Source organism: Fusarium subglutinans, assembly GCF_013396075.1.
Source record: "Fusarium subglutinans strain NRRL 66333 chromosome Unknown NRRL66333_c0000138, whole genome shotgun sequence".
NCBI classification, from domain to species: Eukaryota; Fungi; Ascomycota; class Sordariomycetes; order Hypocreales; family Nectriaceae; genus Fusarium; species Fusarium subglutinans.
The window spans coordinates 95,971-106,790 of record NW_023502201.1 but is presented as its reverse complement, the minus strand read 5'-3'; the positions used below and the strand labels follow the sequence as shown (position 1 = coordinate 106,790).

The 10,820-nt window shown below is 46.8% G+C and overlaps 4 protein-coding genes across 4 annotated transcripts; all 4 read left to right on the top strand.

Annotated features, from left to right (window-relative positions):
- Window positions 1-623: 623 nt before the first annotated feature.
- FSUBG_9247 (cholinesterase precursor) lies at window positions 624-2,281 on the top strand (the record flags this gene model as incomplete). The annotated part of the gene is made up of 2 exons (XM_036687739.1): window positions 624-848; window positions 902-2,281. 2 exons carry the CDS (start codon window positions 624-626, stop codon window positions 2,279-2,281), a joined length of 1,605 nt encoding a protein of 534 aa, XP_036535303.1.
- An 804-nt stretch (window positions 2,282-3,085) lies between these two features.
- FSUBG_9246 (f-box domain protein) lies at window positions 3,086-3,686 on the top strand (the record flags this gene model as incomplete). The annotated part of the gene is made up of 3 exons (XM_036687738.1): window positions 3,086-3,395; window positions 3,453-3,465; window positions 3,635-3,686. 3 exons carry the CDS (start codon window positions 3,086-3,088, stop codon window positions 3,684-3,686), a joined length of 375 nt encoding a protein of 124 aa, XP_036535302.1.
- A 1,532-nt stretch (window positions 3,687-5,218) lies between these two features.
- On the top strand, window positions 5,219-5,560 carry FSUBG_9245 (uncharacterized protein; the record flags this gene model as incomplete). Its single annotated transcript, XM_036687737.1, has 2 exons — window positions 5,219-5,329; window positions 5,384-5,560. 2 exons carry the CDS (start codon window positions 5,219-5,221, stop codon window positions 5,558-5,560), a joined length of 288 nt encoding a protein of 95 aa, XP_036535301.1.
- Window positions 5,561-7,271: 1,711 nt separating this feature from the next.
- FSUBG_9244 (uncharacterized protein) lies at window positions 7,272-7,916 on the top strand (the record flags this gene model as incomplete). The annotated part of the gene is made up of 1 exon (XM_036687736.1): window positions 7,272-7,916. The coding sequence occupies one exon, from the start codon at window positions 7,272-7,274 to the stop codon at window positions 7,914-7,916; it is 645 nt and encodes a 214-aa protein (XP_036535300.1).
- Window positions 7,917-10,820: the final 2,904 nt, after the last annotated feature.

The window sequence follows — 10,820 nt, the reverse complement described above, 5'->3', positions numbered from 1 at the left end:
AAGTGGGGTATTGTGATATCTAATATCGTTACCCGTCTGTATTACTGTATGACGTGCGGTCCTAGCCTGCATGAGCTTTCTGAGTCGCTTGCAAGTAATTACGCGACCCAGAAAGTGAAACAAGTCGTACCAATCGAAAAAGGGTTGTGCGTCTCGCAGGAATGTGATGTTGTCTACTCAGTACCTAACTCAAACGGCAAATTTCCAACTAATATTCCCGTTCTACATCCAAGCACCTCGGCAAACACTCTTCTCTCTCATCGGTGAACGGACCTGAACTTCTCTCGACGTCATGCAGTATCGGTGCATGTTATTCCGGTATTCCGTGCCATGATGCCGGCGAGCCATGCCATTTCAAGATCTTGCGTTACATTTCCCCCGCAAGGTTCATCAACGCTTCCCCAGATTTCGAAAAGCTTGACCAAATACAGTAACCTTGACGCCGGTCGGTGAAAGCTCGTGAGTTTTAGCCTGTTAGTTTTAACGGCTTGAAGCATGGCAGATGTAAAAGGGCCGGTGATGGACCGACCGGGGTCCACTTCTGGCTGCCGAAGACAGTATTAGAGTCGTGTAGTTTGCGATCAAGTTGAACGAATATGTGGATGATCCGACAGGTATTCAACATGGAGTCGCTATATCGTATAATCCTGTTGGCCGCACTGCTGCCTTTGTCTGTTGCTGTAAGCACCACGGTTGATGTCGGGTACAGCAGATACAAAGGCCACGTCCTTGACAACGGTGTCTCGGAATGGCTTGGTATTCGATATGCTGCCACTCCGACCTGGCACCGCAGGTTCAAGCTCCCCGAGGATCCTGTCCCCACGAGAGCTGTCCAGGATGCCACCAAGGTAGGTCACGTCACTCCTCCGTCGGCCCAAGGACCCCTGTTAACACTCTGCAGCGGGGAAGAGCATGCATCGGAACAGATTCTGACCCCAACACCATTGGCGATACTGTGGCCGAAGACTGCCTCTTCCTGAACGTCTGGGCACCAACAAAAGCCTCAGTGGAGGACAGCCTTCCAGTATATATTTATATCCAAGGCGGCGGCTTCAATGGCAACTCAAATGCCAACGCAAACGGCACTGCTCTGGTCGTTGCAGGCGACTTGGACATGATCGTCGTTTCCATCAACTATCGCGTCGGTGTATACGGCTTTCTCAACGACGGTGAACAGATCACACCAAACGTCGGTCTCCACGATCAGCGAAAGGCGTTCCAATGGGTTCAGAAGCACATTTCCAAGTTCGGCGGGAATCCTGACCATGTTGTCATTGGTGGCGAGTCTGCTGGTGCTGCGAGTGTCAGTCTGCATCTCACCGCTTATGGAGGGAAGGATGAAGGTCTTTTCCACGGTGCTATTGCCCAATCTATCTCGTTCGGGTCTCTCCTCACCGAGCAGGAATCTGTGTATCAGTTCAATACTCTGGGTGTGCGTTTAGGCTGCCTTGGTACGAAGAAGAATATCCTTGACTGCCTTCAAGTGCAGCCGCCCCGGGACATTCAGAGGGCAAACAAGAACCTTCCAAACCTAGGCAGCACCACGCCGCCTCTTTTCATGTGGACTCCGAGCATCGATGGCAAGCTCGTGCCTAATGTAACCTATCAGGTTTTTGAGGAGGGGAAGTTCGTAAAAGTCCCTCTGATGGCTGGCGACGACACTAATGGAGGTACTGTATTCACGCCTGTGAATACGTCTTCTTTGGTGCAAAGCAACGAATTTATGAAGGCAAACTTTCCCTTCATAACTACCGAGCAGCTGAGGCAAATCAACAAACTCTATCCCAACAAAAACGAGTCTTGCCCTAACCCTGGATGCTGGTGGCGTCAGGTCAGCGACGTCTATGGCGATATGAGATACATGTGCTCATCATTATATATCTCGAATGCACTGCCATTCCACAGCGTTCCCAACTCTTGGAACTATTGGTATGACGTCCAGGACCCCGCTCAGATGGCTGCAGGCTACGGTGTTCCCCATGTCGTCGAGAATCAAGCCGTGTTCGGACCTGGACCGGGCTCGCCAGCCAGCTACCTCAATGGCGGGAAGAATGTCCCTGTCGTACCCGTGATCCAAGCCTATTGGACAAGCTTCATTCGGACCTTGGATCCGAATAAGCATCGCGATAAGAGTGCTGCCAGGTGGGACAGATGGACTGAAAAAGGCCGGAGGCGGCTGAAGTTTGAGACAGGCGGGAAAACGATGATGGTGAAGACTAGCCCCGATTTACAAAGGAAATGCGCTTACTGGGCCGATATCGGTCCAAGTATTCGGCAGTAAAGAAGATAGGGTTACAAGGCGCAATTGTGTGCCTGAATGCTGCCGCGAAGGTTAAGCTTTAGGCGGATAACATATGACAGGAACACGATATTCTTTCTTCATAATATAAAGTTCTCCTCAAAAGCCTTCCACTTAGCTCTCTGTTCTGATTTAAGCCATCAGCCGCATGTCTCAACTGCAGATCTCACATGTGGCTCACAACTTATGAATCATACCACGATGTTCAACCAACTACTACAGTATACGGCCGATGTCGTGATGACCCGTCCTTCGGAGAAACCGCCCACGTTCTCTGTGGTGATACAAGCCACAGATCTCAACTGTAAACTACACAGCGAATTCAAAACTCTGACATTATGCAGAAATCACTGAGGGGGGGAATGGTGACTCCGATGTCGAACTTTGTGAAGCTTTCAAAACACGACAGCGACCAGGAGCTATTATGTACCTTGGCGGAAGCCTATAACCCCTATTGACACGCCTGGATTATGCTGGGGATATTGTTGTCCATGTATGGGAGATCTGGGGTTTTTGTGGTGTTGAGCTAATCTTTTTGGCCGACGGATTGGAGCATTTTATATACCTCCAAGGCTGGCCAAAGACGCCTTTGGCTGAGAGCTTAAATCTCAGACAAAACTTAGCTAGGTTAGTTCAGGTAAGAATTTTTAAGATTATAATCTGGCCTCAATGCACAATATAAAGTGATCATCTCAGTCTGCCATGCTCACTTCCTTTTCTCTCACCATGCTCATATCATGAGCAAGCACTCATTCCATTAATCCCTTTACTCCACGTAATGCCACTATGGCTTCCATGCAGGACCTGCCTAATGAGCTCATCCTGATGGCGGTAGCTGAAGTGCCGCTATCCACCTTCGCCGCTCTACGACAGACCTGCAAACGGTTCAACGAAGTCACGATGGGGACGTTTGGGAAGAGATTCTTTCACACACGTAATATCATGCTCCATGAGAAAAGTGTGCAGAATCTCGTGTCCATCGCGAACCATCCTGTCTTCGCTTCCTGTGTTCGAAAGGTTGGCTTCGCACCCAGCTTCGTGAGAGGTAACTGGCTCGGAGTTGAGGAAGAATGCGAAGCCCGCTTGAACTTTGGAGGTAAGCACGACATTGAACTCCAGGAACAAGATTTAAGATGTGCTAACATAACGATAGTGAAGGAGATAAGGTTCGAGAACATGAAGGATATACCCCAGCGGTTACCGTCATTATCCTTCATATTTGCCTTAGACCAGGCCTTTAAGAGACTCCCGAATTGCAATACAATCTCGCTCACCAATACCCAACGACCTTGGGGCTTAAGTAAACTTAAGAGACACGAGCTTTACGAACTCCAGGACTATCTTGAGTTGCGAACTACGAAAGCTAGTTGGTTTATCCGATATTTGATTGGGTATATATTTACCTTGAGCGCCGAATTTGGCATAGAGAATGTCGAGATTTTTGCCGATAAGGTTTGCCACAAACCCTTGCGGGGGTTTCATTACCGGTGTTGCAGACCCCTCGATATATATGATGTCTGCATGGCAGGGCCCGCTGCCATCTCAGGCCTGAAGTCCTTGAAAATGACTGTATACGCAGGGCGTCGGGCTTGGCCAAACGGCGCGTTTAACCACTTGCTTTCGTGCTTCCCCCAGCTATCGAAATTAGCACTGGACTTTGATATGGCGATTGATGAGGTACTCTACCTCTCGACATTCAAAATACCAGGGCTCAAAGAGCTCACACTCAGCTGCAGATATTGTCGTCCGAGCGAATTAGTAGACGTCATAAGGCGACACGAAGACACCCTGGAGCGTGTGGCCTTCCACGATATCTTTGTATCGGATCTGACAGGGTGGCTCTTGTTGATGGACGTTTTATGTCAAATGTCGAAGATACATGTACACATCGATTGGCTCAGGCCAGCCCCAAGGATGTGGTGTGACAGGCATACGAGAGGCGGGTATCACGAGACAGAGTTCCATCCATTGCACAGGGAACTGTATAAGATCAGTGATCTGGAGAATGATAATGATAAAAGAAGGATACGAGACTTGTTCCATCAACTTTACGATCTGGCGGCCAATGGCTAGAAAAGTATAGTTATTCTGCTAGGCAATCTACGCTTCACTATATCCCAATAGCTCTAAGCCTCTGATAGCTCGTGATAACTTGATTGGCACTTTTGTTTGTCCGGTGAAGAACTGAGCTCATGTCCGCACGAACGGACCGTACGTGGTCGACGTCTGTTTCTTTCGATATGCTTCAGAAACCAAAATAAGAAGGTAATATTGACAGGACTCAGATTGTACTAGTCCCCAGCATTTCCAGGCAGCGGCATATTCTCCCCTCCTCGTTCCGTTTCAGCATGTGACAATTCCCGAAGCAGAATTCACGCAGCAACTACAAACGCACCAAACGGCGCCAGCATCCTACGGACTGCCTTTTACATAATTAAGCAGCATACTTCACATGTAGGACCGACGAAGAGCTTTCAGAGTTACATTCCTCGGCGTGCGAAATCCGTGTATCGGCCGATCGCCCGCTTTGGGCCTTAATTGCGATCCTTTAAAGATCTACATAGGTCATAGCGCCCCATGGGGAAAGCTGTGCCGTTCTCGACTGGCCGAGAAACGAGGGGAATCCTGGCATTGAGGTTACAACGGCATGCGAAATCGTGGGGAAGTGCAGTTTATCAGGGATCTCTTGGACAGGGAATAGGGCTCACATGGCCTCTGATTCATTGAAGGAAATTGAGAATGCCGAGCTCAGGGGAACAGGCGTGATTGAGACAGGAAGTCCATGTTTATATGTGATTCACTATAAGAGAATTTGTCTATAAATACTGAGGCTTTGTCCTCAAAACAGATAACAACTCATCTCAACACAAACACTCTACAACTCAGTCTCCAACTATCAATCAGAAACCACTCTTCAACATGCAGTTCTCTACCTCTTTCCTCGTCGCTGCTCTCTTCGGCACTGCCTTTGCCATGCCCCAAGCCAACCCTACTGATTGCCCTGAGACCTCTGCTATCCCTACCTGCGGTGTAAGTGAATCCTGAAAACCCGCGGTCTTTCAAGTGTTAACAGTGTTTTCAAAGGCTCCTTGCATCACCTCCGCCGCCTCCGCTGTTGGCTGCAGCGACATTGCTTGCCAGTGCGCCAGCTCCAGCGCCATTCAGGCTTCAGCCATCAACTGTGTCCTTGACAACTGCGGTTTCCTCGAGGCTCTTCAGGTTCAGGCTTCTGCTGCCGCTGTCTGCACTGCTTGTGCTTAGATGCAGTCGTGAGGATGGTGCTTCCCAAGTTGTCTTGCAAAACCGCTGCGGAACTAGTCTCCTTCCAAGTATATAGTGTCCAATGAGTTAGAAGTGACAAAGAAAACGTTTCATATATACGTGCCCTGATCAATGGTAGATATGACAAGAATATGTCCTCAGGTTACTAACCATGGATGTAACCTTCCAAAGCGAAACCAGTGACAAGTCTCAGTAACCTTAAGACTAAACGAGTGTTGCCATGGAAGGGGGCGTCCTAGATGGGCTGCTACTGGTTCCTCATCAGCATAGACGTCAAATTAGCAGATCTTTCATAGAGTATGGTAAATGCCTCTGGCACTAAGTTGTCTGTGCTAATACAAGCTTTTAGTCATAGGTTAAGCTATAAATTACACAGCTGCCTTATATCTGATAATCTATTATTTCATCTCAGTAGCCATTGAAATATGTATATGCATAGTATTAAACTTCAAAAGATAACTCATTCAGCCGTATTCGCAGGTTCAAAGTGCTCTGATGCACCCACCAAGACGATACAACTCGGCCTCACACGATGCATCCCACACATATAAACGCGATCGGTAAAGGTTCATATTAAACTATAATCATTGCCAGGCCTCTATAACAGTTACACAATAGCTTTTTGACGTTTAGTAATTAAGCCTTAAAATCAGGGTTTACCTCTTGCCATGTTATTAACTCTTCTACGGTTGATAACGAGCAATCAGGCCTGGAATGAGGCACCAGACAAATATTGGGTTTATCGAGCATATAGAAAGACGCTGAAAGTTCGAACATGATAGTAAAATTGTGTTTGTAAATTAAAACTAAATCAACCCCTTCGTCTAGGCCCTTTTGGGAACAATATTAATCAATGAAGTCCAGAGAGACTACAATATTGTGGATTTCAATAATATTATATGTAGTCAAAGGACGTCGATCAACACGTGGATGACTTGACAGGACCGACGGATCCGAATATGGAGGGTGGCATGCAGCAGCAAAGGTGGATTCCCCAAGGTAATAAAGTTTGAGGAGCCTAACATAGACTATCCAGGCCAAATATACGAGATCGCCATGCCAAGCTACTACTCTGTGATTAATTCATTCATAGTTGGCTCCAGATACCTTAGAATGGCAGCTAGTGGAGCTGAAAGAAGTTGGCGAGGGGGGCTACCTGGTTCCATAGTGGACGCATGGGTTGGCCATGAGATACTCAGTAAGAAGTAAAAGAGACTAAACTCTTGCATCAATTTGCCAACTATGTCACAGAACATCATCTCTAAAAGCGATTAGTAGATTCAAGAAAAGAATTACAATGTTCAGTCAAAACTAAGCTTTGTTATAGATACTTGGCTGTCAAAAGCTTGAGGAGGCATAGGCGTCATAGGCGTATTGGACGAATCAAAACAGAAGTTACTTCATCCAAGAGTTCCGGTCAATACTAGGCATAGTGTAGCGGGAATTACTTTGTACCGACTTATCAGTAGAATAGGAGCTCAGTCAACATAGGTTCCCGGTTAAAACGGCAAGATTCTTTACTGCAGATCGTATCATTCCTGCATGTTTTCAAGAGGAGGCAATGATAAACACGGATATTCGGCAATAAATTTCAAATGTCAGACACTGTGCTTGGTTTCCAGATGTCCAGGACAAGTATAAAAGTGCGGACAATTCTGTATCCAAATAACGTCTTCACAGATTTGCCAACATGTCTCGACACCTTCTACTTATCATCGGCTTTGCTATCGTTCTTTGCAACGCATCAACAATCACCAACTACTGGGCCTCACATAACTGTCAAGGCTCTTACCACCGCTGCTACAACCGCCGAGCAGGGCAGTGCTGTGAAGACAACGAGACCTTTCGTTCCGCCAAGTTTGGGGGCCTGCCCAAAGGTCCAAAGACTTGTGTTACAAACGACCAGGACCCTCATGATTACTGCGGCGTGTCGCAGAAGGCAATCCTTACATTCAAAAGGACGACTTGTCTGACCGGTAACGGATACGCTTGGTCAGGCGGATCTATCTTCTTCGACTGCAACTACATTCGTGAGCAAATGTGTCTGTCCGACCGTGGTCTTGAACATAGTGAAGCTATGCCTGATCGAGATGCAAAGTTACCTGACATCAAGTGTACCTCTTCACACAAACCTGACGTTGTCGGAGCTCATGGATACGAGTTCTTTGTATACGGCACTGATTTGGCGAAGAAGTATGGGAAGGTTGCTTTGAATATTGAGGAAACGACAGAAATCTTGGCGCTTGTTAAAGGCTCCTCTGAACCATCACTGGAAGATCTGTTAGCAAAGTTTGGGCATAGTGCTGTGAAGGAGGGGGAGATTCAAGATGAGTAGAAGGCTGATTCAGCGAGGATGAAAGAAGCCACCCTTGATGACACTGAATCGAACTTTTCAAGTGTCTGTACTCTTGTATCAGCTGGCTAGGTGTCACAAGCGAGAAGATCTGGAAGCTGTATACCCACAAGCGAGACGGTGAGTAGGGACATAGGCTATTGGCATTGCAACACCTGCTTGAAGAAGGAAGAAGGCGAACGAAAAGAACCGACAAAGCTGAGTCACAAACATGTACACACAAGAGCACATGAGTGAAGGAGACGATCAGATGGATATGTGATTCACGTATCATAGATACAAAACTATATAAAGCAGCGGTTTCATCCCGCATCTCTTTCCTTTCTCCAAACCTCGAATTCAGATAAAATCAAACGCCATATTAAAGAATACTTAAACCGCTCGAATACTTGTTAGAAAATGTGTTTTACAAAATATACTAACTTCCGATGCACAACATGCAATCATCTTCTCAGCTGGAGAACAGACCATGGATGCTATGAGCATCCGGGGGAGCCGAGAGGAGGATGCAGGATTAGCATCCAGACCATAGACAAACGTCGACCAAATAAAAAATGCCGAAAGTGCCGGGAAAAGAAAAGAAAAGAGGCAGAAAAAGACGGTGTCACAAATACATGAGCAAGTGATGGATTGGTTATGTACCGAAGATCTGTGATTCATAGTCAAATTAGGGTACATGGATGATTTCTGAGAGATTCCCCAACTACTTGGACACCTACGAAGATTAGCCTATTCCTCATTATATTCACCCATCAGTTAAGTGTCATCAAAAGGAAAACTATTGACTTTCAAAACATTTGAGTTGCAGTGATGGCCAGTATATTTTGCACTGAGTGCGACGGAATCCTTCGGTATTCAAAGAAGAGAGAGTGTTCTGCCTATCCAGACCAGAAAGAGAAAGGCGGTGCAGAACCTGTCGGAACAGATGAATTTGAATCGCCTATGAAAACAGTGTCCACCCTACCTGGAAAGAAAGAAGAAATGTGAACAGAGGAGAACATAGGAGGATCGCAACGCATTCGTGGCGTTTGATCCCTGAACAGCTGATATTTTAGCTGACTTGATTGCTGAACACCGCAGTAGCCCACGATATCACGAAAAGAAGAATAGTATATATATCCCCCCTCCTCTCTCGTCTCCAAGCATCCAAATCTTCATCTCCATCCTCATCCTCACCCACACTCTCAACATATCCCTTTCCATACATCAAAATGTGCCGAGTCACTTTCACGAAGTACTATTGCATTGCGTGCAAGGATCTTTTGTCATGCGATGAACTTTTGTCATGCCAGGGAGTTCTCTACGAACGTATTGACCAGGCGAAAGATTGTCAGTTTGAGATTCGGGATTTGGATGGATTTTTGCCAGCATCGGAATGTTCTCAGTGTGAGGTGAAGAGAATGATTGAAGAGGACAAGGCAGGCTTGGCAACGCACTGCGAACGAATTTGACGCGGGCCTACACCGCTGTATTAGTATAGTCATACGATAGTAGCTTATATACGGAACAATCCAGGAGTATTCATGCAATTTATTGATCTGAAATGTGTTATGACTGTTCGGTTCATTTTTTAATTTTCTCAAGCTCAGGTATCGCCCAATATTCCGTCTAATCTGTATTTGAAACTTGCTTGGCGGTTGGGCGATCGCCAGGGCGGTAAGATCGCATCCATCAGGATAGAATGCTGTACCGAAGTCGACGAGGTGGATCTTTGACTCAGAGAGTGTGATCTTGTCGCCTCCCTTGGCCATCTAAATAGGCCAGTAGACGTGGTTAGGTACGCCTGGTGGAAGAGGTTATCCGTCTTGGGCAATGGGTTCGGGCTTTGGTGAACCAAATTTCTCGTACATCTGCGTATCTGAAAGATGGTTGAGTAAATGGTAAACCTAGAAGAAAGTTCCCTAGATGGAGGTCGGATCGTAAGGTCAGTGTCGGAAAGATGCACCATTTACTATAATCTCCGAGTCTCTACGATGATATGATGTCCACTTCCCGGTAGTCTGGATTTGCTATGCCGACTTCGACAGCGACATGCTTGCACGCAATTTCCTCGCGGGCAAGCCAGATGGTTGAGAAGATGTCATATCCAAATTTAAGTACCACGCGATATCGATTGGATGACAACCACCTAGGCTATATCCGTACGAGGTCTCAACGTCCTTTACTAGAAGGTATAAAACTGGAGAGGATGATGATGTTGTTGTTCTGGTGTAGCGTGGACTTGTGCCTGAAGCAAAGATCAAAAGATGTCGTAAGGATCAAAAAGAAAGGGAAAGCGGGTCCCCGAGTGCCCAAGTGCTACGCTGCGCATCTTGGCAGCGCTGACGATGATCAGATGAGGGATTTGTGATACCCAGAGGCTCTGCTTGACGCATCTGTTTTCATGAGAATGCATACGGAGTAGTGCTACAGGCGTCTAAGTTGTTAGCTAGATGTGTTATTTACAGTTGAGGCTTGTGGCTGAGAGCTTAAACCAGCAGACAGAACTTAGTAGTGCTACAGGCTACAGTAGGCGGCCAAAAGTGGACCCTGCAGTCGTTTTCCGCTCCGCTCCTGGTCACTCACTGTCTAAGGTAGCCAACAGATATCTGACCATGGAATCTGGTTCAGAGAGCCGACTATGAATCACAGCGTCAAATGTGACCCCAAAGGAATTGCGTAAGAAGAAAGACATGCGAGATTAGCTTTGAGCGATGTAAGACTTATCCAAGGGAATTATCGTCACTTGGATTCTGCCATTCCCCAAATGATCCGCTGTTTGGCGGAGTGGATCCATCGACCGTGGGCGGGATTCGTTTTACAGCGCTTTTTCGGTGAACGGCTCACTATGAGACTCTAAATTTCACTGGACCTCTTTAATGCCGTTGCGCGCCTTAGCAAACCCAA